We start from the raw sequence: 26,014 nt of genomic DNA on the forward strand, positions 1-26,014 counted from the left end.
AGGAGTGTCTCCTTTTGAGTTGTTGCGTGGGCGCAGAGCTACCACAACCTTTTCTCCATAATGGATGAGTAGATGGGTCAAGGGTGGTAATTGGTCGGATGCATGTGTCAGGAGACGTGTGTGTCTTTCTCAAGAAAACCAAAACAGTTATTTTGACAACAGGAAAAGAGTCAAGGAACTTAGGTTGCTTGCCGGTGATAGGGTGCATGTTAAAAAAAACCTGTTCATGTGTGGAAGGGTGGACCTAAATTTGGTCCTCCTTTCACTATCACTCAGGTGAAGGGGGATTCTGTTAAATTGGAGAATGGACAGTGGTGGAATAAGTGTTTTGTGGTGAAGTCAAGAATTACTGATGCCATGTCTGGTGTGTGTAACTCGTGTGATCATATTAAGTCTACAAATCATGCACAAGTTGTCGTGAGGCGTAGTTATAGGTCTAGGAACATTCCTGCACGTTATTGGACTTAGATTTGTTTGTGTTTTGACTTTTCTTTCCACATGACCATTGTTCTTCATTGACTTTTTGTAGTAATGTATATTAACTTTTCTTCTTACAGGTTTTGGGTTAGTTTGTTTTACTTATGTATTTACTTATTGTAGATTACTGTGTTTCTTTTGCACTTAATTCCTGTAGGTTACTTTATGCTTATTGTGTTTTCTTCTTTTCTCTTTTCTCCTTCCTTCTTCTTTAGCTCCGTTTTTTTCTCTTCTTTTGTATTTTTGGGGAAGACCCATGTAGTGGCTCGTGCTCCTTGTTGTGTTTAGCAGGGTAGTGCAGTTCCCTCTTGGAACTATCATCGGCGTAGAACTCTGTCTGTGTTTGAGTTCTGCACCGGTCATTGGTGTTTGAACGGTTTGTCAGGGGGCTGCGCTCTTACCGCTCCGCCTGATGGCCCAACTGAAATAAACGTTAATTCCTGCAACTTGTCTCCTGTTATCGGAGCACCACATATGGGTGGGCTGAAGACCGCAAAGTGCAACAGGTGTCCTTTCGCACTGTCTGGAGCTGAGACCTAAAAATCCAAGCTTCAGCAATGTCATCAAAAAGACCAAAAGACATCCCCGGCCTTGGGGAAAGAGTGATCTCCTTCATGGAGAGATATGATGCTTTGTGGTGAAAGCCAGAGATCCCTGGAAGTCACAATGCCAATCCACCTACTGTCGACCAAGACCATCCCCATCTGGACATGGAACGTGAGGCCTATGTACTAGACACGCAAGTTAGCCCAAGTGGCAGTGGAGATGAAAAAATACAACCTTGCCCTTCTTGGCATCATCAAGACCATACGGATACAGTCCGGACAGAAAATACTGTCTCCAAGAGGAATGCTGCTGTATTGCAAGAGAAGACTGACAAAGTGGAAACCACATCAGCATAACTTGGCCTTAACATCCATTGGAAAAAAAACAAGATCCTGAAGGCTAACACGGCCAGCAAAACTGCAGTCACTCTTGCAGGTGATGCATTATAACAGTTTGAGTCCTTCACCTTCCTGGGCAGTGGCATAGCCAAGACGGACACAGACGCTGATGTCAAGGCAAGAAGTGGCAAAGCAAGGGTTGACTAAATTCAGCTAAAGAAGATCTGGATGCTCTAAAGACCTAACACTGCAAACCAAGGTCAGGTTTTTTAACACTAAAGTAATATTGCTCCTTCAGTATGGAGCATAAACTTGGAGGACAACAGCAACCACCACCACCAGGAGGTGTAGTAGACATAAACAAGTAAGTTGCTACCATCCCTTAAGCTTGTAGCGGGCATAAAAGTGGCCCCCAAACTTCAGATAACTAATGTTTTGGAAAGAAGACTGAAGAATGACTATCCTGCTTCTCGCAGGACCCAGCAAATAGAGGCTACACCACAGACTGGACTGTACCTGTTGGACCTGAGGACTGGCAAAGATAGGACTGTGTCTGTGGTGCCCCACACCTGGAAAAGCTGCCCATGGGTGCCAAGCAGAAGGAGTGACTCCAAGGGTCAGTTAGCTGACTTCCTCTTACACCCACAGGGCCATAAAGCTGAGAAGCCTGGGGTGACCAGTGCCAAGAAATCTGACCACTGCTGGACATTGAGGTACAGCCTGGGAGACCGAGGTCTGACCCTCACGAGGAGTCCCTGAGTTCGGTGGACCTGTGGAGGCCATCAGTGTTCTCAGGTCACCCTACCAAGAAGTTATTTTCATTTAATGATCACTGGGTTTGCTGTAATCAGAAACCAGTAGACCAGTGGCAACTGGACCTGCGCTGGACTTCACATAGACCACCAAAGACAACCTTTTAAGCTCAAGGATCGAAGAATGGACATGGAAGGACCCACTGCACCAGCTCAGCATCTTTAGCATCTTTTCAGCATTCTGTATTGCTTGCATCAGGACGACTCAATTGACTTCAACAGTGGGCCTGCCTAAGGGTTCAGAACTGCACTCAACACTGCTAAAAGCAATAGGACAGGACCTGTTTGGTCCCTCTGACTGGCTCCCTGTAAGAGTTGGCCCATCCCAGAGTGCCTAGCTAGCCGTTTTCAACTTGCTTGTCATGGCTAACCCTTATCCACTATTAATTACATCAATTTATTCCACTGAGTGAAAAAGCAGTGATTTATTATTTCTTCTGAAAGTCGTATCTCCAGGTTCCTCCAGTGGATTCTTGTCATTCAGATGTCTAGTTTAAAGATACAAATATAACCTATGTTTATAAATTGGTGTTGGAAATTTATTATGTTAGGATTTCTTCTTATTTGCTGTTTTGATTCTTCTTAATGCTTACTAGTTATTCCTGTGATAAAGCCTGTCTGCTCCATGCCACAGCTACCCAGGATTGGACCTGATTTGAAATTCTGTCATTGTTTCACGGTGAAGTCACACAACCATATCATATAAGAATCCACTGTTTCTCACATCAAGTAATGAAAAGTGGAAGACCTGATGTACAATTAAAAGAAGACTCCCATCCATAGACTGAACCAAATACACAGCTTTCACTTTCGCTGATATTATATGTAATACATCTCCTTTGAGAAGAGAAAAGAACAAGCTCTGACTTTATGACTTATGTGAACCAGGAGATCAAAAAGACACTGTCCAACATTAGCAAGACTATACTGATTATACATCGATGAGTGACTGAGAGTGGACAGAATTATGCAAGTTGAAGCGGTTGCACGCACAGTTGCTAACATGTCTGGGCACCTTAATGATCGAATCATCTATGAAAAGTTGGAAGATTTACAGAATAATCAATCAAAGGATCTCAATCCTACAAGGTGTAGAAGGATGCAACCAAGTGACATACATGAAATGTTTGTTGGCAAAAGCTTTTCTAGAATATAAAGAATGGAACTTTGGGACACAAATATTAAAGCAATAACTTTGAACTTTGTCAATTTCTCATTTCTTTAGGTTACATATCACACAATAAGATCAAAAAGTTCAATTGAAATCAGAGGCTCTAACTGTAAAAAGAACAATCTAGAAACACAATGGTGATTAAGGCAGCTGATAGCTCAATTAGCAGATGTTGATGCACAGTTTACTTTATTGAAACCTGCCAATTAAATATTTTTAAATGGAGAGTGCAGGTAGCAGAGATGAAGGAGATGAAAACAATAACATCTCAGCCAAATTGTCAAATAGCAGGCTGTTCCGGTGTAGTATCATTTGCCCTTGGATTCCTATTATGGAGACTAACAACTCTTGATTGTGATTTAATAGACAATGGGAACAACAGATGGCTCTCTTTCAGTCTTTTCAGCCACTTAAGCTACTTCAATTAGGTAATACTTCTTAGATGAATGTCAAAACAATAGTCTACATGACTATAAAGCAGAGTGACCACTATCGTTCGACCTGTAATAATGCAGAGATGTCGCAGGCAGTCATTTTCCGGAGGTTCGGCAACACCAGCACCCTACCACTCCTGTATCTTATGTACCAGGGCACCATGAAGCAGGAAATGGCCCACCAGGATATAATACGATTCTCGAAGATCTGGAAATGGACATATTTCTCCCCCTACAAATACATTGCCCAGGACATCTGTCCCATAACTGGACACTCACGGAGACGCCCTTGGTGACTCCAACATCAAATCGCCAGAAGACGAAGCTCACAAGACTACGGATTCGCATTTGAGTCTGCCATAAAGTACAGGCCCAAACATTGCATGAAGTCCTAATCAGGACATTTGAGGTCTGCACCCTGGAAGCAGGCTTTGGTTTCAGTAGAAAACCTAGAGTCAATCCTTGGAAGGAGAACCACTCTTGGCAGTCCCCATTGCAGCTGCACCGCCAAGTAGTATAATTCTAAGTCCGGAAGCAGCTAGGCCCCCCTCAGCCACAGGCAAATGGAGCTTCCAGAAAGCAACCCAGTGGCATGAAGTGCCCCAATAAAGCAAGAGCAGCAAACCAGTCAGCTCCCAAAAAAATCTTTGGGGCAGTTCCAATGGGAGTAGTCTACATCACTAGACCAAATACTTCACAATCCATGTGGGCTTATTTACATTAGTCATAGGGTATAAGGTTTAGAAGTTGAGATACAAAAATAGAGAGGCAGATGTAGTTGTCTTCTACACCATATTGGAGGCTATTGTTACAGCCTGTGGGGGCCTGAGTCACAAAGTAAAGCTTACACTTTTTTGTTGTTGTAAGTTTACTATTTTTCGGTATTCACAAACTGCATGTTTAATATTACTAATAGTACTTTTACATCTGCAGAGACTCTGCACTCGTGGAAGAGACTCTGCACATAAAAAGATAGGCCTGTCCTATCTTCTTTATGTGCTCTGTTCACCGCCCAGAATGCAGAGTCTCTGCAGCTGTAAAATTACTATTAGTAACATTAAACTTGTGAATACCGAAAAAATTGTAAGCTTACACAGACGTTTTAGTTTACCATTGTGAATCAGGTCCTGGGGGTTGGGAATCTTCCTCACAGGAAAAATGAAGGGGTGCACTGTTGTGTTAATTGAGAGAAAGTGCTGATGGTAATCAGGGGAATAATAAAGTAAGAAAGGACTAAAGATTTATCGCGGGACTCAGAAATCATTATAAAAATAAGACTGACAGTATCAAACGGAGAAAAAACATGTTCTTTTCTCATTGGCCAAGATGCAGGTTTAATGACAATTGAAAATGTATATACGTAAAATTAATGGGCCACTGGTAAAATCAAAGCAATTTATGGTTAGAACGACAGACACTGGATAGTGCAGACCTCCAGGTGACACATGTTCCTTACAAAGGTCAGATTTATGCCTTTATAGTCTTTGATATAGATTGTGATATTGTTACCTCCCAAAAAACACTTCATGAGATGATGCAATCCATATTTACAACACATAATATATTGTGTGTCAAATTTAAATACAATTCAAATAGTAAGGCATTAAGCTATCTTTTGTGTGACATTATCTTCATTTAAAATTTTATAGAAATCACCAATTTTTATTAACATTAGAGTCCTTTAATTGAGAGGCAACTTATTTGAGTTTTGATTCTTGGTGATTAGCTTAATACTTATTATAAGAGATAGCAGAAACAAGTGCAAACCAACTAGACAGGCAATAGCTTACCTTGTGCATTAAATTGGCTTAGTTGTTTAGTTGATGCATGGTGGTATAAACATTCCAATTTCAAGTCAAATACTTTCAACTCCGACCTTCTTGATTAATACTCTGCTTCTTTTTATTCCTTACCGGCAGAGAAATGTGAGGTGACAATTGTCAAACTCACTCTTTACTGACTTTAGCAATCAGGGAATGTTACTTGCAAATTTGTCTTTGACACTGTACCCTAGAATGTGCATTTTGTGTTGATAATGGCTTTCTGCTACATTCACAAGAGGTATTGTTGCTTTTATAGTGACAAGGTTGGGCTCTGCTCCTTTAAAATTATTTGGGATACAATGAAAGCCAACATACGGGTATTAGTTATCCCCTATTCTCATAACAAGTGAAGGGAGGCAGGACAGCAGAAACTTGAAAATCAATTTTGATTAATTGATTAAATGTTTAAGATTCTTAAGGTTACAGAAAATCTATATGCAGAATCAGTTTGGCTTGTTGATCAATAACAGAAGACAACACTGTATTAATGTAGTATAAGCTGATTTGAAAATCTGTTAAAAACCACATATTAAGAAGCAGCACCACTGGAAGGGAGAACACAATATTTAGAATTCAGGGACAAAGCAGGCTATGTAGTGCCTTAATGACTAGGGAGTCTGATGCACAAAATTAGTTCTCTCTTATTCACAAGTCATATGATCAACCAGTCTCATATGCGGACTCCTTTCTTCACACTTTCCGGGACATCTACATTAATTTATATGCTGGTCAAGAACCTCAAGCCCAGGGCCCTAATATCCCTGGGCCCTAATATCCAGAAGCACTTAGCCGAGATTAACCTCTGGGTCCTCAACCATGATTTATCTGGAGATCAATTACTAGATGTTATAAACTCTTTACCTAAAAGTACCGCTGGGGGTCAGGATAGCTTTTCTGGAGAACTATGAAAAGACTTGACCATGCCTATCGCACTAACACTCATTAAAGATGTAAAAGAAGTACATGGTTGTGAGTACCTGGAATGATGCTAGAATGGTAGTTTTCTTAAAATCTGTAAGGCCTGCATTTAGTTATTCATCATGTAGAGCTAGGGCTTTATTAAATGTTTATGCCATCATATAGATATAATAATTCTGGACAATTGGATTCCAGAATGCATTTTCTCATTAATAACAGTATGAAACACTGGTTTGCCTAAGGTCAAGAAACTATGGCATACATGGACCTAGTCATGTGCTCCTTAGAATGAGCAGGGACATTGCAGGACCACCACCATGAGCCTTTTAAATGCAGATAATCCTTATAGATGCAGTGAAGGCCTTCATTTGTGTCCCACTTGCAACTGAATAGGCTGTGCTCTACCTTTACACAAAAGACTTGTCACTGCACTGTTCCTGCAGTCAGCATGGAGCCAGGGCAGGGAAGTCAGGAAACTTCAAGCACTCACCTAGGACTGGCTGCTGCTGTGGCCTTCTGTGTACCTCACAAGACTGCTTTTTTGAACCCAGAAGGACTACTTTGCTGCCTGAAGCCTGCCTTGAACTGTCAGAAGCCTGCCCTGATGCAGAGAGCCCTGTTTAATCACTTGAGCCTAGGACTACCAGAGTGACTTCAAGGGCTAGTTTGCTGGCCTCGAGTTCAGAGGCTCAAGAACACATAAGGCTCCGTGCATCTTGAACCCTCTCCTGGACCCAGCCTGAGTGAGTCCTGAACCCCCAGGTGGTGCCCCTCCAGTCATGGACTCTTGGTTGTGGTGTTAAAGATGTCCAGATAGACAAAATCCAATACTTGGGACTTGGAACTTTTTTGGCTAAAAACTGCTTGGAGAACTGAAGGAAGACTGGGACCAAACTGCTAATCTATCCATCCAAGATGTATCGCTGGTTGGCCTGACTTCACAGCAGCTCCCACTACATTCGCCAAAGGAATATCTGGCCTCCTAGATCTCTCCTGCGCTATACAGCCTCTTGCCTCATTCCGCTGAAGATTTTCGACTTCCAAAAAGAGACCAAGGGCCTGATTATGAGTTTGGCCGTATGGGAGAGGGCTGCCACACTACTACCCCGATCCCACACCGCCAAACTCACTGCCTGCCACCCGCCAGATTACAAGTTATCTGGTGGTCTGCCAGGCGGTGCCTATTAACATAGCACCGAAATGGGAGCGCCAAAGCCAGTTCCTGCATGGCATGGATTGTAAAGTTTATGCCTTGCAGGAAACGGGGTGAATACAGACAATGGGGCACACCATGTGCCCCCATGGATGCATCCCATGGCCCTGAGTGAGCAGGGGGCCCTGTGGGGCCCCCTAAGATTTCTCACTGCCACCCTGTTAGTGGTGGGTTCACTGCGATGAAAGGGGTGATGTGAGGAAACTCATAATATGCTTGGTTTTGCCACAGTGGCCCCACCTGCATACTTGGGCCCTCAGAGTGTCGCGCCACCACCAGGGATCACGGATCCCTGGCAGCTGCGTCGATCCTATTGCAGTCTGACTGACGTACTTGCAATACGTCAATTGGACCACTGTTGCAGTGGTCCACAACCACCACCGCATCTCCACAGTGAGTTTGACGGTCCTATAGACCGTCAAACTCGTAATCGGGCTCTAAGTTCCAATGTAGAAATCTTCATCGCAACTTCGTTTTGTAACTTCCTGACAATGACACCTTCTCCTCTGACACCGTCTTCAGAGAACTTCACCTGCTCAGAATATTTCCTTCCACATTTCTTCTAAGTCCAAAGATAAGCGCCGTCCGGGCCCAATCCTGTGTCTGAAACGTGCTCCATCGGTAGTCGGCCATGTATTTCAACTTTCCCCAGGTCTCTCATTACTAGATATCCAAGGTTGGTACTTTGATATTTTAGTCTCTAAATTTTATTTAAAATTTAACAACTCCTGTTGCACTGATAGTATTCTTGTAATTTTGATATAAAATAGTTTATTAGCATTTATTTTTCAAAATTGGTGTGGGGTTTTTCTTGTGTTGTATTTTCACCTTAATACAGTTTGTGTGCTGCATAAATACTTTACACATTGCCTTTAAGTTAAGCCTGACTGCTTTTTGTGGTAAGCTACTAAGGGTTCTGGACAGGTTAATTTGATGCCTTTTGTGGTTCAGCCTGAGAGGAATTGTGGCTGCTGCTTGAACAGAGGTCACCACCATTCAACCAATAGACCAATTTCTCACAATTATTCTTTTGGGTATTTATTTATTTAATATCTGTTATGGTCGCTGGTGAGACAGCTAAAACTGTATCGAGGCCTGATATTAAAAAAAGAACATTAACGAGTGGGAGCTCTTCCCTGCAGGACTTCTACAATAAAAAAAAGCCTGTCTGCTTGTGAGTGCCAAGGGGGTCAATTCACCAAAATGACAGGGACATCGGAAGTGATGTCATAACGCATGTGACCCTTGCTTACCGCTCAATAAATGATCTCACATTACATTTGACCTCAATGAAATCACAGGAAGAGACATTATCCAACGTTTAACCTTAATGATATTACCAAAAGTGACGTCACATAAACTTTGGGTCTTAAGAGCATGATTCATTGTATAATGTTTAGCGCACTGATCCTCATAAGCATTACGGTAAAGTGCATGCAGAAGCTATTAGCAAAAGCCTCTAAATAGATATGAATACAACGTTGCAATATGTACCATATAGCATAAAAAGTTAGCATTCATAAAGCTGATAATGAAGGTAGATCCAAAGGAAAGACTATAAATCACTTTACCAGAACCAATTCAGTAACAACAGTAATTCCTCCAGAAATGGACAGAGCAGATAGAGCAACTGAAAATAGCACACAGGACAATGACAGACATCAAGAGATCAGTATAAAGACATCGGACATAAACATGACCACATCTTACAACAATGAAAGATAGATAAAGCAAAGCATATACCTCACCATAGATTTGTAAGTTGTCACCAATGAAATACAGAAGGGAGTGACAAGACACATTTATGGAGCACAATGCAAAATTGCCTGTCTCTAGATGCAGAGAGAACATGGGTACCCACAGACAAGCTTAGACAGCCAAACACAATCAGGACATTTAGATGACCAGTGTTTCTATCTACTAAACGTGAACCTATATACAAAATAAAAATCCTAGTCAGAAAATCCCAGGGCCTGTAGTACAGGCCAGGCACAGTGTTGCATATTTGCACTGCAGCCATAATTGAATGATGGCCAGTGAAGCCCACAACAGTTCATCCTATTAAATTAATGCGTTGTTCCAAGTGTAGGCATGAAGTTGTGCCTGCATTGTGATGAGTGCAGTAGTGAAATGCAGACCGGCGGTTTGCAGCCGCTGGTGCACTTTTCTCTGCTGGTGGGAGAGCAGCGATCCCCCACAGGTGGGTGTAGTGTCGCTGCGCCAGCACAAATGACGCAGCCACTAGTATTATTGTTATAGGGAGCTTTATTCTTGTCGCTCTTAGCTTCCCTCGCTTCTACTCTACTCTGCCGCTCTCGCTCCTCCCTTTCCGCCTCCTGACTCTCCTCCGCACCTCTTGGTATCATGTGCCGGTCCTAGCGCCCAGCACCGGTTATAAACATTACAGTGGGTGCAGTGAGTTACTGCCCCGGTTTGCAGGGGTGTGCTGGACTCGACCCTGGGAGCCCCGTGACCCCTTCCTAAGGGCACCCTCAGGGGGCAAACTGACTGTACGTCTCTCCAATGTGATGCCGATTTAATGCTACTCCTGACTGCTTCTTTTCCCCTTGCACAGGCACCTGTAGAATGACACAAAACAAATGGCAAAGAGTTCTCTCATTTGCATGGGTCCAAGTCCCAGGAAAAAATAGAGAGCAGCTGCTTGTATTCAAGCTGGTACACTTTTAGTGCCTGTATGATCCATATTGCAGAAGGGCTGCACAAGCACACACAACGCTTTCTGCAGGGGTGTAGCTCCAGGGGGGATGCTTGGGGTGTTGCACTCCCTAACGAATGTATTTTCTGTCAAACAGTTTGGTACCGGTGCTTTCAGTCGAGTATGGGGAGGTGTCTCTCGGATTTCAGAAAATATTTTGTTACATAAATACAGACAAAAATGCACTCCCACTCTCTCCCTCTCTGCTTTGAAAGTCTTCAAAAATGTTGGTTAGTTAACAAAAGATTGTGTTTTCTTTCACTTAGTACCCTCACCAATCTGCATTTGTCTCCCTTTCCACTGCCCTGCTTGTCGTATGATGTAGCTTAACGTCATATGCCCGCGTGATAGTTGGAAAATCTGAAGCGCACACCCCACCAATCTTACTTGCCAAGCTAAACCCCAGGCTTTCTGTAATACCAACATTAACCAGATGCCAAAAAAACATGCTTGCACACGCCTGGTGTACCCCCAGGGCATTTCATAATTAGGAGCAGAGTTCACAAGTGACCCAGAATTTCTCCTGGCAAAAGAAAACCTGCACGTAGCTGTATGAGTAGCTTTCCTTTACAATAATGCCTCTCAAAGGGAAGTATGCATTACATTACGTGCAGAAAACATGCAGAAAAGTGAAAATATATGTTTATGATCATTGATTCCCAATAAACTCAGGTTAATCCAGTTGTTGAAAATGTTCATCATGAAGTACTGAGGTTTAAGATTTTCGAATAAATGCTGAGATATGATTATCCACCTAGCCCCAGGAAAGTGCCATACAGAATATAAAGTTCGTGAGTCATTTATATTTCGCAAATTCTATATATTGGCCTCAACAGAAGAGGATGTAGCAATTTTTTGAGGCAAACTGGTATAGTGCATCAAGGGAAATTGTTTGGGATACATATAAAGCTTGCCTAAGGGGGGAGATTATTAGTTTTGCTGGGCATTTTAGGAAAGAGCAGAGGGTGGCTTTACAACAATTTATGGTTGAACTCTCTAAGAACGAGGAATTACATTTGCGAACTATTGAAAAAAAACAGACGGATGCATCGAGTCTAATTGAATTAAAAGTGATAAGTGTTAAAGCTAAAATAAACGGAATATATAACAACAGGAATGCTAAATTATATCAAACACGGGCTAGGGATAATTACGAATATGGGGAGATGACCGGGAGACACCTCGCATTAAAATTGAAACAGAGGACGGCAGCAAACAATATCTTGAAGGTTAAGCGGCGGGATGGGAATATGGTAACTAATCCTCAGGACATCCTTCAAGTTTTTGCTGGATTTTATGGTGATGTTTACAAATCTGAGACTGATCCTCAAACAGTAGCTGGGTTGGGTTTAATTATCCCCCCTTCAATTATACAGGAATTGGAAAAAGATATATCACTAGCTGAAGTTATTGAGGCACTACAGATCATGGCATCCGGCAAGGCGGCTGGCCCAGATGGAGTTCCGATGGAAGTCTATAAAGCCTTGCAGCCTGAGCTAGCTCATATGTTACTGGACTTGTTTTTAGCAGTACAGTATCATGGCAGCCCACCTCAGTCTTGGAAGGACACTAATATAATTATTTTTTTGAAAAAAGGCAAATCACCCGAAGACCCCGCCTCATATAGACCAATCTCCCTGATAAATGCGGACGAGAAACTATATTCTAAAATTATAGCCCGTAGACTTGCTAAAATAATAGCCTCCCTGGTTAGTCCATGGCAGCATGGATTTATTCCTGCTCGGGGAACAACTGATCACGTTCGCCAGGTGATCTCTTTATTTGATATCATCGAACAGACCGGGGGTCAAATGTCCCTGATCTTATTGGATGCTCAGAAAGCTTTTGATCAGGTTGAGTGGGCTTTTTTATGGCAGATCTTTAGTACTAATGGTTTTGGTCCCCGTATTCAGACAGCTATAAAGGCCATGTACATTCAACCCTACGCAAAAATACAACTGATGGGGATGGAATCCAAGAGAATTAAGATTGCACGTGGTACTAGACAGGGATGCCCATGCTCCCCGATTCTTTTTGCTCTGTATATAGACCCATTAATTAGAGCGATGCTCAACGATCAGGCTATTAAACCCATAGTGGTTAGGGGATATAACACCAAAGTTTTAGCTTATGCGGATGACATCGCTATAGTTACCCCTGACCCTCAGGCAGCTTTGGACCGAATTGAGGTTTTGGCATCAGAATTCGGTAGTCAATCTGGCTATAGGCTGAATACAGGAAAAACCAAGATTGTCTGCTCCAATAATACCCAGTTCTATAATGTTCGGTGGTCCTCTCAAGCTATATATTTAGGGATAAATATAAATGCGGCGGTAGGAACTATTTGGGACATTAACTTGGCACAGTTGATAAATAAGATTAGCATTGACTTAAAGCGAATGGACAAATGATATATTTCCATTATAGGACGAGCTAATGTCATAAAAATGACTATGTTCCCTAATTTTTTTTATTTATTTCGATGTATCCCGATCGAACCCTCCAAAGAGTTTTTTATAAAAATTGAAGGAATATTTTCACAGTTTATTTGGGGCTATAAAAAGACCAGAAGATCAATAAAGTTGATGACTTTGCCACAAAATTGTGGGGGTTTGGCAATCCCCCATATGCAATATTATTTTTGGGCTGTAACTTTGCAGCAGATGATTAGTCTTTTTCGGCCTAAAACTGGTACAGGTACAATATCGGTGGTCCATAGTAGGGAGTTTCCTCCCTCTATTTATGAGCTGGCTCTAGGGGATCTCGCTTCAGGTGTCTTATTAAGGCAACTTGAGGGGAGTTATTATAAAAAAACGCGGTTCAAAATTGTTAGAACCGCTTGGAAATGTATGGAATAAAACAAGTAAACTTCTGAGAATCCCTAAGGTGCATAGATATCATTTTATATGGCGCTCGTCCATGTTCCCATCTTTATTTTACGATAAACTAGGGAAAACTTGGGAGCAGGCAGGAATTAATGTAGTAGGGGATTTATTTGAGCAATCTGAGTTAAAATCTTTTGAAGAGCTTCAAACCCAATTTGGTGTAGAAACCAAGACCTTTTTTAAATATTTACAACTCAGGGAGATAATTAAATTAGCAATGGCCCAAATAACTGAACTGGATAATATTCCGATACTTGACTGGCTGGGGCATAGGCAGCCACGGGTAAAAGATCTATATTTAATTATGTTGAATGCCAACCAAGATGATATTGCCAGCTCAGAAAGTGTTTGGGCAGATGGGGGATCCAGACGTGGACATTTGTAGGTCTCTATTTGTCAATTTTTTTTTTTATGGCAGCTAATCTTAAAGCTCAACACTTTAAAACTCTGTTTAGGCTTTATTATACCCTTGCCAAATTGTTTAGATGGGGGAAAAGGGAATCCGATCAGTGTCCTAGATGTGATCAGGGCCCTGCAGATATGATTCACATGTTTAGTGGTTGTAATCAGCTTGATACTTTGAAACTAAAAATAGAGAATTTTCTCAATCAAGTCACAGGTGGTTTAGTACGATTAACTCCTACTTTGATTTTAATTGGGATTGATGATAGCTTACAGATGCACTCCTCCCAAATATATTTTTGTTTTATGCCTTCTGCCATTTTTCGATTAATTATTGCAACTCATTGGAAGGATGCTGAACCACCCTCTTTTCAGGAATGGTATGCAAGATTTCATCATGTTTTTAACTTAGAGAAGGCACTCTATAAATGTAAAGGGAAAAGAGCTAAAAAAAGAGGTCTTCGGGTTTGGGGTCCGATATGGGAAACTGATGAGATTTAAAGTAGAAGCTGTAATTCTCCTTGTTTTCTACCCTTTGCTAAGGGATATATAGTCGTCATTAGTAATTTGCGGAATTTGTAGTGATTATTTGACGGTATAGATTCGGTCTTTTTTTTCTCTTTTTCTCTTTCTCTTTGCAACAATGTATGTGTTGGTTTTCCTGATTGAAATAATAAAAAATAAAAAAAATAAAAAAAGAAGAGGATGTAGCCTTACGGCTAGAGCGGACGACCTCAGAAGCCGGGGAGCCGGGTTCGTGTCTCGGCAACGATGCTCAACATCCTGTGATTCTGGACAAATCACCTAGGGGCATATTATCAAGGGCCTTATCTCTGCTTTTTTGGCTTTAAAAGCCAAAAAAGCAGAGATAATGTTTTCGCCCTATTAACAAGGAAGTGCTAACATGCATTAGCGCATGTTAGCAGCCTTGTTATCGACACCTCGCTTTGTATCTATAATGAGATGCAAAGTGGGCGTCACTGGGCAGTACAGCCTTGCAAATATCGCTGATGTGCATCTCACGATATTTACAAGGCTGCCCCAGCATTTAAGAAGACATTAGTTGTGGGTGAAAACCGCTGGTTTTGCCAAAAACTAACGTCTGCTAAAATGCAGACTTACCTGTCCCTAACATTGGGGTGGATTATGCTGATATGACCACAGGGTCGTATCAGCAAGGTTATCGCCGTTTTGCAGGGAACATCGCTGGAAAACCAGCGATCTTCCCTGCAAAAAAACTGCGATTTTCCCGCTATCGCTGGAATTTTTATCGCCCGGGAGAAACGCGTTGTTAATAACATGCTACCAGGGCGATGGATAGCGATAAATACAAAAGCGCTAAGCGCCCTTTGTGTTATTTATCGCCGGTCCTAGATAATATGCTCCTTAATCTCCTCCTGCCTAACAAAAACGAAGGCGTCCTTGTGTAACAAAACTGTTGCTATGTAAAGCGCTCTGATACCCGATGTTTTGGGTCTAGTTTGCGCTATATAAAACTCTAAAAAAAACAACCCACATTATGCTCAATTAAATGGTCCACACACAGGCCGTGTATATACTAAACTTAACAAATGCACAGTGCATTATTCCAAGTAAGTTCCCACACAGCCCTTATTTGGAGGGGTTGGCTCTCATCGTAAGTAGCTGAGTGTACCCTAATTTATATCTAAATTAATGCCAAAAGCAACTGTAAGGGATTCTCTTTATAGCCATGACTCCTTATGAGCTATACATATATATTGTCAATGAAAATGCACAATGCTATGGTCTAGGGCACAACAGGCTGCCCATTTTATGAAAACAACAACAGAATGATCTATGCATGTTGTAATGTGTGTAAAGTACTGGTGACATTCCATTGTGGACTGTCTGTACTGTACATTATGCAACAATGCACAATTCAATGAAAAAGTCAAAGTACAGTTGGTGGTGTGGTGGGCGGGCGGCGACTGATGGGGCATGTGCCCCCCTAAAAATGTCCTGCCCCTCCCTTCCATTGTGTCCACCAACGGCGACAGCTGGAGCCAGCAAAAACAGACACTGCCCTATCAGCCTGGGAACACCAATGATTTTCCTGTTTCACAATTCAAAGTTTACTTGCTCTTCCATTCCCTAAGAGTAGTTGCTTTTTCCAGGTCGGTGTGTTTCTGAAGTTTTTCATGCAATATATTTCTCGTTTATAATGTGTAGCATGAAGACTCGCTCCAATGTTGAATGTGTGAGTTCAGATTGTGGGTGTGTCACAACTGAGAGCCGTTGTGTTCAGGCTGAAAGCATTGTGAAATTTTCACAGTGCCTGTCAGTGGGATCGGAATACATACTCATTCATCAGCAATGGTCAGGTGTGCCAATTGTAATTGTGACTATATGTTACAGTGTTTTGAGGATGAACACAGCTATCAAAATATTGGCAGGACGAATGTTAAAGACAATGCAGTGCATACAGTTCAGTGGGGGCATTGTGTGTGTCAGGGATTGGTAGTGAAGGAGATGCCAGGAAGTACGTGCAAGACAGAGTGGAAAAGGGTGCTGATGAGGAAAGAGATGAGGTGTGAGATATGCAGACTAGAGTGTCTCAGAGATCTGAGGAGAAGCAAAGCATAAATGTTAAACAAAGAGACCGCAGAAGAGAGTGGTGTGAAGAGGGGAACAGGAGTGATTAAGATAGTCCAAAGATCTTGCCCATACCACAGACCATGGAAATGTTTAATTCACAGTCTTTTAAGAAAAGCTTAAATTGGTTTATGTCTATGCGTGTGTGTTTGTAGCTATGCTTAAAGACTCTGCTAGCAAAACAGACTTTTGATGTGTGCAGATTTGGAGTGTCAGTGGTGTTATAGTGTTCTATATAAAGAAACAGTTATCCACCTAAAACTTGGGAATTACGAAGGGTTCCCTGCTTTCTTTTTTGCATAATTTATGTGACACTCTAAGCTTGAAAGTGCATTGTTTTGACATATACTGGTTACTGGTTATATATATACGCATAATCTTCATAATTGCTTTCTGTAGGTGCCCCCCTCTTAAAAATTATGCCTTGAGACGCTACTGTGAGTCAGACCTTCTAACAATTTTCAAATTTATTTTACAGATCTTTCCTTTGCTTTATTTTGAAAGTATCTCAATCGTGGAAACTTTCAAACTTAAAAAAAGAAGACGATCGGTGAAAAAAAACTATAGAGCCAAGTAAATTAGACATGATTGACCCATATTTTAAACATTCTGCATCTACTTGCAGTGCCCATTTGCTTTAGTTTCTATTCACAAACTTTAATCCTTACTTTTTCTTTGTTGGATGGGCTGAAGTTATGGTAGTCTACCACTAAGCCTGCCTCCAAGTTACCAGCAGTAAATAGTAAGCGGTGCTATTACCTGCAGGGCTTAGGCAGACAGGGAGGCTTATTGGCTGTTCTTTGATTTTTTCCTTCATCTACTATATTATGATAATGTGACAGATGAAAGAAAGGTTACCACCCCTTGCCACTCACATAACACAGCAGCAACAAAGAAGATGCCACTGAAAGCATTGGTAGCCCTCAACATTTTGAAGCAGTGTTGCACTGAGGCTGGGATTGCAAAACACTTGGTGCATGTGCATTATAAAACTTTTCAAAGAGGTTGCATGGTAAGGTAGTATGCCTTTCTAGAGTATAGCTACTCAGGGCTGTGGGTGGGCTGTTCCAAATGCCAATGAGCTACTAGGTTAAATCAACTTCTCAATACATGGAAAACCAGAGAATCAACACAAACTTTTCATGTGACTGCGGCATGACTTTCATGATATCGATGTGGAATATCACTTAAGTAAGAATGGTGTTAGAACTCACATAGGCATTCTTTCATCTACCAGTACATATGTTTCAGTGAGTTATGCACCTGCTTCAGTGATCTGTCTGTAATTTACATAACAATCATGCCTTACCTGTTTGTGTCTGTGAATGAGGAAATCCTGTGCTAGCCTCCCTTAACAGATCTGTTCTGTAGGGAATGGAAGTTAACACTTGCTGTCTTCTTTGAGGGCGAGAAGCTTGCTTTGATAGATCCAAGCTGTAACTGTTCTCAGAGGAAGCAAGCATGCAGTGCTGCCACCCAATTTGTGTGTGTCAAGTGATGGGGAATGCTTGTGCTGCTGTTGTCATATGTGTACCTGTCCTCGAAAGAAGGGAAGCTAGCATTGTTTCTGTCCAAGGAGCACCTGTTCGACTAAGAAGAGCTGACTCCACTGATGTTGCCCCATTTTATGAAAAAACAATTAATTTATGATGTGTGATACCTACAGTACTGAAGAAGGCACCTGCCTGTATAGTAGCAATATTGGAGCACCTAACCATGTGAATGGAAAAACAAAGCAGTGTTCAGACACCAGGTCTCTCTCCAGCCAGGACTCCTGGAGGGTTCCAGTTCTCTGTGGTCAGCTTGACTCACTTTGGGTCAGAAGTCCATCTGTTGTTTGTATCCCTAAAGAAGGCAAACAGTAGGCAAACAGTAGGCCAACCACTTGACCTTTGGGGAGCAGATCCAGTCATTGAGTGAGTCATCTTCTTCCAGCAGGGGTCAGGAGTCTTCTTTCTACAAACAGTACGTGCTCTTGGCTACCATATATTTCTGTCCTACATGTGGGTGATGCTAACATACACTGTGACATCCAGCTCACATGCCATTGGTGAATGTTCTGTGCCATCTTCTATGGCCTTACAGAAAAGTTACAAAATGGTTAAAGAAACCCACTGGGTGAAACAGCCATGATTAAATCCCTGCGCTCTCAGGCCCACCACCATGGGGCCTACCTCTGGAACTTTACGGTTTTCAAATAAGATTCCATACCCCCCACTTCATCCACATACTGACTTCCAACCTCTTGGACAATATTATGAATTCCAATTAATTCTATAGATATGTTGGGTTTTGTAGAAGACAGTCTGCCTTTCTTGCAAAAAACTCCAATACCTAGAATTCCCTGCTCACTACTTTTTCTACACCCCTGCAGGCCAAGGATAGGTGGAGGAATTCAGCACATCAGTGGCTTGCTGGTTTGACTGATCCCCTGTTTCTTGAGCTGTTGAGCTTTTGTTTTGATAACCATTGTTTCCAGAAGATTCCGGAGCCTTAGCTTATCCTTGAACGAGTGCTGGCTGCAGTGTTTCCTTGAGTCCTTTATTCCTGAGGTAGCACTATTTTAGTGTATCCATGTTTCTTGTTTTCTGCAAGTGTGCCCTTTGTTTTCCTTTCTTTCCAGTTAAAATGTTATTAAGCACTAAGGCATTCAGTGTTAGACAGTCCTCCTCACTAGCTCCTTGTCCATCATGGCTGTGGATTTTAGTTCTCCACCCTTGCTGTGACCACCTTGTGTGTTCCTGTGTGATCCCCAGGATTCGTGGGCACAGCTAAAAATGGAGGTGGTGTTTCTCATCCACGGTGAGCATTTTATTCATGTTACTTCTATAATATCACCGAAGACAGCAGCTCCACAGAAGCTGCCTTTGAAAGTATATCCTATATGTGGATATTTTTGGTCAGTATCCGTAACGGCAATTGTGGTTGAAGAAGGCCTGCCTGAAAGCTTTGGATACCCTCAAAGAGGCCATGAGTACAGCACCTGCATTCAAGGTCACTGACTTCTTCAAAGAGTTCATAGTGTAGACAGATGGTTCAGAGCATGACATAGGGGCTGTACTATCCCAGCGTAACAAGGAGGGTCTAGACCAGGGCCGGACTGGGAACCAAAACCGTCCCTGGAAAAGTGCTCGGCTGCCCCCCCGGGAGGTTCGGGATGCGGCCGAGCTCTTTGCCTGAGCCGGTTTATGGCCGATTTTCGTACAGGGCCGATTTTGCAGCTATGCTGCTAAAATAGCCCTGTAACAAAAATGGCCCCCAGGGGCCCAAAACCGGTCACCACCCGTGCGGCCAACCGGGGGATTGCCCGGTGCCCGCTACGGCCAGTCCGGCCCTGGCCTAGACCAACCTGTAGCTTCCATCAGTAAGTGGTTACTCCCCACCGGAACATAGGTGGAGTGAGTTTGAAAGAGAAGCTTTTGCTGTGGTCTGGACCATACATGCTTGGGACTCACTTCGGGTTCAGAAAGACCATAGGCCCCTCAGATGGCTCATGCAGATGAGGGGTGAGCATCCCAGAATGTTGAGGTGGTCCATCTCCCTACGGGTAACGGACTTTACAGTGGAACATTGCCCTGGGTCAGACCAGTCCAATGCCAATGGCCTATCTATGTTTTTCTACCTTAGTGATGGTGATGAGGGTGGGTAGTTATCCCCACTTACAGCTGGGGAGAGGTCATATGTTAGACCTGACAATCTTTGCTGTGGTCTTCCCCCAAACCTTTTTGCCTTATCGCCTCCTGTTTGCTGAGATTAGGTTTTGCTGGCTTTAGGGTTGCTTATACTCACTCCTTTCAACATGGTACAAGTGTCTTGCACCCAATAAGCACATTTAATCTACTTATATATCCCTAGTAAAGTGGTACTGATCCAGGGCCTGTAAATTAAATGCTACCAGTGGGCCTGCAGCACTTATTGTGCCACTCAGTTAAGTAGCCCTTTAAAGCATGTCTCAGGTCTGCCATTACAGCCTGTGGGCAATTTTAAACTGCCAATTCGACCTGGCAAAATGCACCTTTTGCGCATTGTATCTAAAATGAGGGATAAGTGTTTTTAAGTTTGACAAGTCCTGGTAGTGAAAAATTGCTATATTCATTTTTCACTACTCTGAGGCCTACCTCTCCAATAGGATAACAAAGGGTTACCCTATTACATGTAATAAGTGCTAACATTTGATTGACAACAGGTAGGAATGTCATGTTTGGTCTGAAAAGAATTGTCATTTAAAATTTGCATTTATGGTAAAGTCGTTTTTCAAGTCACAATTCTGAAAATGCCACTTTTAGAAAGTTGGTATTTACTGGTCCTAACAGTTTGGTGCCTGCAGCCTGTCTCCTGCATCACATGACTGTGAAAAGTTGGCAGTTTGCCTTTGCTTATTCCTCTCAGATAGTGAGACAAGGGGGGACTAAGTATTGACAGGATGGGTGCTTCTGAGATGTTCTCTGCCCTACTTACATTTCAAAGAGCTGCTTCTAGCACACTCACAAAGAAACTTGACATTAGCCTATAGTCAGCCTAGACCACTTGGAGCTTGGGCAGGGGAAGGAATTCAAAGGCTGGCACCAGGTATAAATATTGGAGCCTCAAACCAATTCTTCAGTACACTCCTGGACCTGTGGAAGAATTTGAAAGGCCTGCCTTGTTTCTCAGAGAAAGGCCCTGATGCTACCAGAGGACTGTCCTGTTGCTTGAGGCCTGCCTTGTTTTTCAGAGGACTGCCCTGCTGATTGAGGCCTGTCTTGCTGCTGAAGGAGAGAGTTGGCTGACCTCCTGTTCTTAGCTACAGCACAACATGCTCCTAAAGCCTCCTTGCAACTCCCAAGCTGGCCTGCTGCAACTGGACCTGCAAGTGGACCCGCTTTGTCCTGCTGGCCTCTGCTAGAATGAGTACCTGATCCCCAAGGGGTGCCTTCCCAAGTTCTGAAGCCATGGCTGCCATTACAGCAGGGCCAGACTGGCCATTGCGGGAATCGGGCATTTACCGAGAGGCTGGAAGGGTGAGACCTGGTTGTGCAGCAGTGGGGGATGCTTTTTTTGTTACTGGAGGTCGGTTTCTCAGCAGTGCTGCAATATCGGCAGCCAGTACCAAAAGCAGCAGTGCTTTACACTTGTACTCCATCCCATTCCCTGGGGTAGGTCCCATCAAAATTGCCAGGGCTTTTTTGGCTTCCCAGTCCGGTCGTACATTAGCTTGCACTCTTCTGAACAGAAAGGAGAAATCCTGAAGTTCTGGGCTGTTCACAACCATGAATGGGCCTGTTCGCACCAAGACTCTGCCACCTGTGACAATTACCACCACAAAGCTCTAGTGAGCCCGCCTCCTCATTCTACCTCTAACGCCAGCGGCGACTGGCAAAGTGAGATGAGCACATCGTGCTACAGTAATGACAGCCCGCAGTGAGTGCCAAAGGGAAGCTTCAGAAACGACTATCCGTGACGCCAACTGGATCATCGAGCTACAGTGATGACCATCCGCGACACCAGGCCTGTTTTTCGCGCTACCTCCACGACCATCTACGACGCTCTCGCTACTAATCATTGGCTCCTCCTCCATCACGAACTGGACTCTTCGTAAACGACTTTGAAAGGTAACTTTTTCAGCTGTATTAGCCTGGTCCCTGTAGCGGGTCCAAGGTTCATCGCGGTTAGCCTGAACTTGTGACTTTCCCTTGGTCTAGCATGACCAAATGACCGCGCTTTGTGCTTTTAGGCACTATACTTACCTAAAAGTTTGAAATTGCATATCTCTGTTTCTATTGATTGTATTTTTGTCATTCTGGCATCAAATTATTCTTAAAAGTTAACTCATTTTTTAGATTGGTGTCAGAATTTTCTAGTGTTGGGTTTTCACTTAATTACAGTTTGAGTGATGCTTAAATACTTTACACATTACCTCTAAGAGAAGCCCAAATGCATTTGTGCCAAGCTGCCAGAGGTTAGGCACATGTCAATTTAGTGACTTTTTGTGGTTCACTCCAACAAGGATTATAATTCTTGCTTGAGAAAGGTTAACACACTCGTCAACCCCAAAAATAATTTTCTACACCTACCACCAGTCCTTGCCAGAGTCCCTGACAGAAACCATTTTGACTAATATCATTTTAGGGGAAAAACACACGCACTTTGGTACTGAATAACAGTGTAACAGTGCAGAGAAGCTGAATACCAGCAAAAATAGAGTCCAGAAAAAAGGTGAAAAATCTGAGGTGGAGATGCATAAAAAGGTGATTTGCTACAGGTATTGTACACTCAAGTGTGTTGGTATGATTGCTTTTAAAGGCCTCTTACGTCTACCTCGTCACCTGAGGATCAGTGATGGTGGTGATGCTCTGGAATTGAAAACAATTGGAGCTTGTGAATTCCACAATTTGATCATTTTGGCAACAGTTATTTATTTAGGTATGTGCAAGATTAATTTATGAGTACATGACAGTAAAAAAAGAATACAAGGCACTGAATGGATATTGAACGCATGTTTCCTACACGTCACTTTTCGAAAATTGTGCATAAACAATAAACAATCTTCACTGACGTACCTCAGTATTTAAGACAAGTTGAAAGTTTTCTCTTCTTTTCAGTTTGTTGTACAAATACTCTGCGAGTTCCATACATCTGTTGATCTGCAGCTCAAATCCACAAGTACCCTATGAATTGATTTAATTTGATTAGAAAGCATACTCCATAATTGTGAAACTTTTTTGAAAAGTTGTTTACAAAGTTTAGTGACATTAGAGCAAGTGTAGCATTACCTTTTAGGTCAAAGAATAAAATTGGCACCCACCCAAAGCTTCTCTTTTCTGTGGTAGAATTCTGTCATGGAAACAAACCATAAACAAACAGTACACATGTACGTGCCATTGACAATTCCCCACATGTTCAAATGTGATCTTTGCCTTTGAGGCGCAAAGTGCATTTGTCGTCCTAAGATGTGTTTACAAGAACGTGGAAGGGGATGCGAAGTATAAGGAAAAAGGGAAATTGTCTTGAAGTGTCTCTGTGCAAAAACAAGAGCTGGCCAACCTTTTATACTTGGCTATTTTATAATTCAAAGCACTACTTTGACAGGCATGTTTGTGTGTGTGGTTGTCTTGATGGGTGACTGAGTGGGCCAATGTGAGAATGTGTCAACGCTTGAATGAATGTTATAATATTGACAAGAAAAAACAGTGCTATGCTAATGCAAGAATTCCACCACTGCTGATGTGATGTATTGAATTGCATTATATGGTGCATTTCACACTATTTTACTATATTGCACTGCATTCCAGTTCTGGATTATCAGTGGAAGAAAGTCATCAATGAAGGCATCTGTTTTTGAGCCCACAGTAACAGGTTTCAGAGCCAACAGGTCCGCACAGTCTGTTCATCGTGCCGAGGTCCTGAAAATGATGACCAATTATTGGGGTAACAATAAACATCTGGTCAGAGTTGAAAATTGACTTCATAACACCTTTGGATTGAACAGATCACTATTTGATCCAACTCAGTATATGTTGACAGAGTCTTAACTCCCATAAGTCTACAATGACTTCCCTCCGCCTGGCTGTGAGGTAAGAAAAATCCTTCCACCATGTTGGATTTGCTCTTAAACTCTCTCTCTCTATCTCTCTCTCTCCCTTGAGAACTCAGTACATCTAATAATCCAGAGACTCCACAAGTGGAATTTAACTTGCATTTAGCAAAGGGTTCCTAGAAAATATTTCATTGTACAGTGATGCCTCAGAATAAATGGTTCTCTGATCCACTGAAAGCAATTAAATTAGCCACCAGACGAGCGGATAAGGCATGGAAAAGAACTTATTCTGCTGAGGGAAACACATATAGAATAAAGCTGGCTAAATACAGGAAAGTACTCAGGCAGGCGAATTTGTTATTCTTATACTCTCGCGGAGCAACCTTCCGACTCACTGCCTGTTTTCGATTTTAAAGACCTTCCTAAGTCAGTTGTGAATGTCGAGGACTGTACCCACTGGCAATTTTCTTTCTGGACATGGTGAAAAAGATCTCCACTGATGGCCACTCCATCCCTCTTCCTGATCCAAAAACTCAATTTTACCACTCAAAAGTGTGTGAACGTCTTCCGGCATCGGGAATGGACCAGTCAGTTCTGCTCCTGGGCATCAAATCTGGATCATCATAAGACCTTTGACCTACTGTCATCTGTGAATCATAACACCTGTTATTTCTGACAATGTGACCAGGATTATTATTGGGAGTCTTTCCGACGAAATTGTTCGTAACGAATGGCAAATCTACACTACATCTCCCATTTTTAAAAAGCCTGATTGCATCTATGGACACTTCCAATTATAGGTCTGTGACTTTGTTACTGGCCTAAGGGAAGATCTTGGAAAAGGTAGTGGCAAAACAGCTGTCCCGCTACCTAGTCGATCACAAGATCATTGATCTCTGGAAGACTGACTTTTGTCCTGGGCAAGATACTTAATTTAACCTTCGGATTGTATTTGACAAAGTGAAAACCATTCAGAGGACATGATGGGGATGATCCTATTTGACTGCTTTGCTGCATTTGGTGTGGTTGATCTTGGTGTTCCCTGGCAGAGACTGGCATAGAAGTTACATTGCTGAGGTGCTTCACTTCCTTTGTAGCAAATTGCTACTAGATGTCCTCGCTTCACACTATAAATCATGGCTGGCAGAATTGATCTAAGTAGTTCCACAGGGATAGTCTTTAAAACTCATACTGTTTAACATCTATGTTCACCCTTTGTCAGCTCTGGCAAGATCTTATCGGTAGAGGACTATGTGCCAGATATATGACCCTTTTTAGTGGTCGCAAATGAGAAATCGGCACTTTACGAATGCTTAAAAGGTGTGTGGTATGTACAAACCTTGTTTTGCGAGTCGGTAACCTATTACAGACTCGCAAAATAGGGTTAGCGAGTCGCTATTAGGAAGCGGCATGCCAAGGGTGTCCCTCCCTAATAGCGAGTCGCACTATTATGTACGATTGTTTTGCGACTGCAACTTCGGTCGCAAAACACTCGCAGTTTACTACCTACTAGAAGTAGGTGGTAAGCCACTCGCAAACAGGAAGGGGGCCCTTTGTGTTGGGCAGTGAAATTTTTTTTAAGCGCAGGCAGCAGTCTCACGTTCCACTGCCTACTCTTAAAAAATCAAAAAGAAACATTTCATTTTTCTTTTTTTGACGCATCCCGTTTTCCATTAAGATAAACGGGCTGCATTAAAAAAACCGCTTTATTTAAAAAGCAGTCACAGACATGCTGGTCTGCTGAGCCCAGCAGGCCACCATCCCTGTAAGTGCTGGCCATTCCCAATGTGTCGCAAATTTTGACCTGCCTCATGAATATTATTGAGTCAGGCCATTTGCGACCCATTTGGGAATCGCAAACAGTGTCTAAGACACTGTTGTTCATTCCATTTTGTGAGTCGCAAATTGCAAGTTGCAAAATATTGCAATTTGCGACTCGCAAAATGGAATTGTTGTACATTTGGCCCCATATCCAATGCCGATGATACCTAACTTGACAAGAATGCCCTTTCCTCAATGGCCAAACTCACTGCCAGGCGGCCATCCAACAATGGATGAGTAATAGCTATCTCAAGCTAAACTCTATTAAGATACAGCTTGTATTCATGGGTAATAACATTTCTCACAGAGGCAATATGCTCTGGAATTAG

At 42.5% G+C, this 26,014-nt stretch overlaps 1 protein-coding gene across 5 annotated transcripts in view; it reads right to left on the reverse strand.

The window, feature by feature from the left end:
- The window catches only part of LOC146822909 (glutamate decarboxylase 1-like), a 931,087-nt gene that overhangs the window by 88,720 nt on the left and 816,353 nt on the right, over window positions 1-26,014 (reverse strand). For all 5 annotated transcript variants that reach the window (XM_085607065.1, XM_085607066.1, XM_085607070.1 and 2 more), the window contains one exon: window positions 22,888-22,995. In XM_085607065.1, the coding sequence (XP_085463191.1) occupies window positions 22,888-22,995 (108 nt within the window). The remainder of the gene's footprint in view (window positions 1-22,887; window positions 22,996-26,014) is intronic.

The sequence above is a fragment of the Triturus cristatus genome, chromosome 5_2 (assembly GCF_964204655.1).
Source record: "Triturus cristatus chromosome 5_2, aTriCri1.1, whole genome shotgun sequence".
In the NCBI taxonomy this organism is placed as follows: domain Eukaryota; kingdom Metazoa; phylum Chordata; class Amphibia; order Caudata; family Salamandridae; genus Triturus; species Triturus cristatus.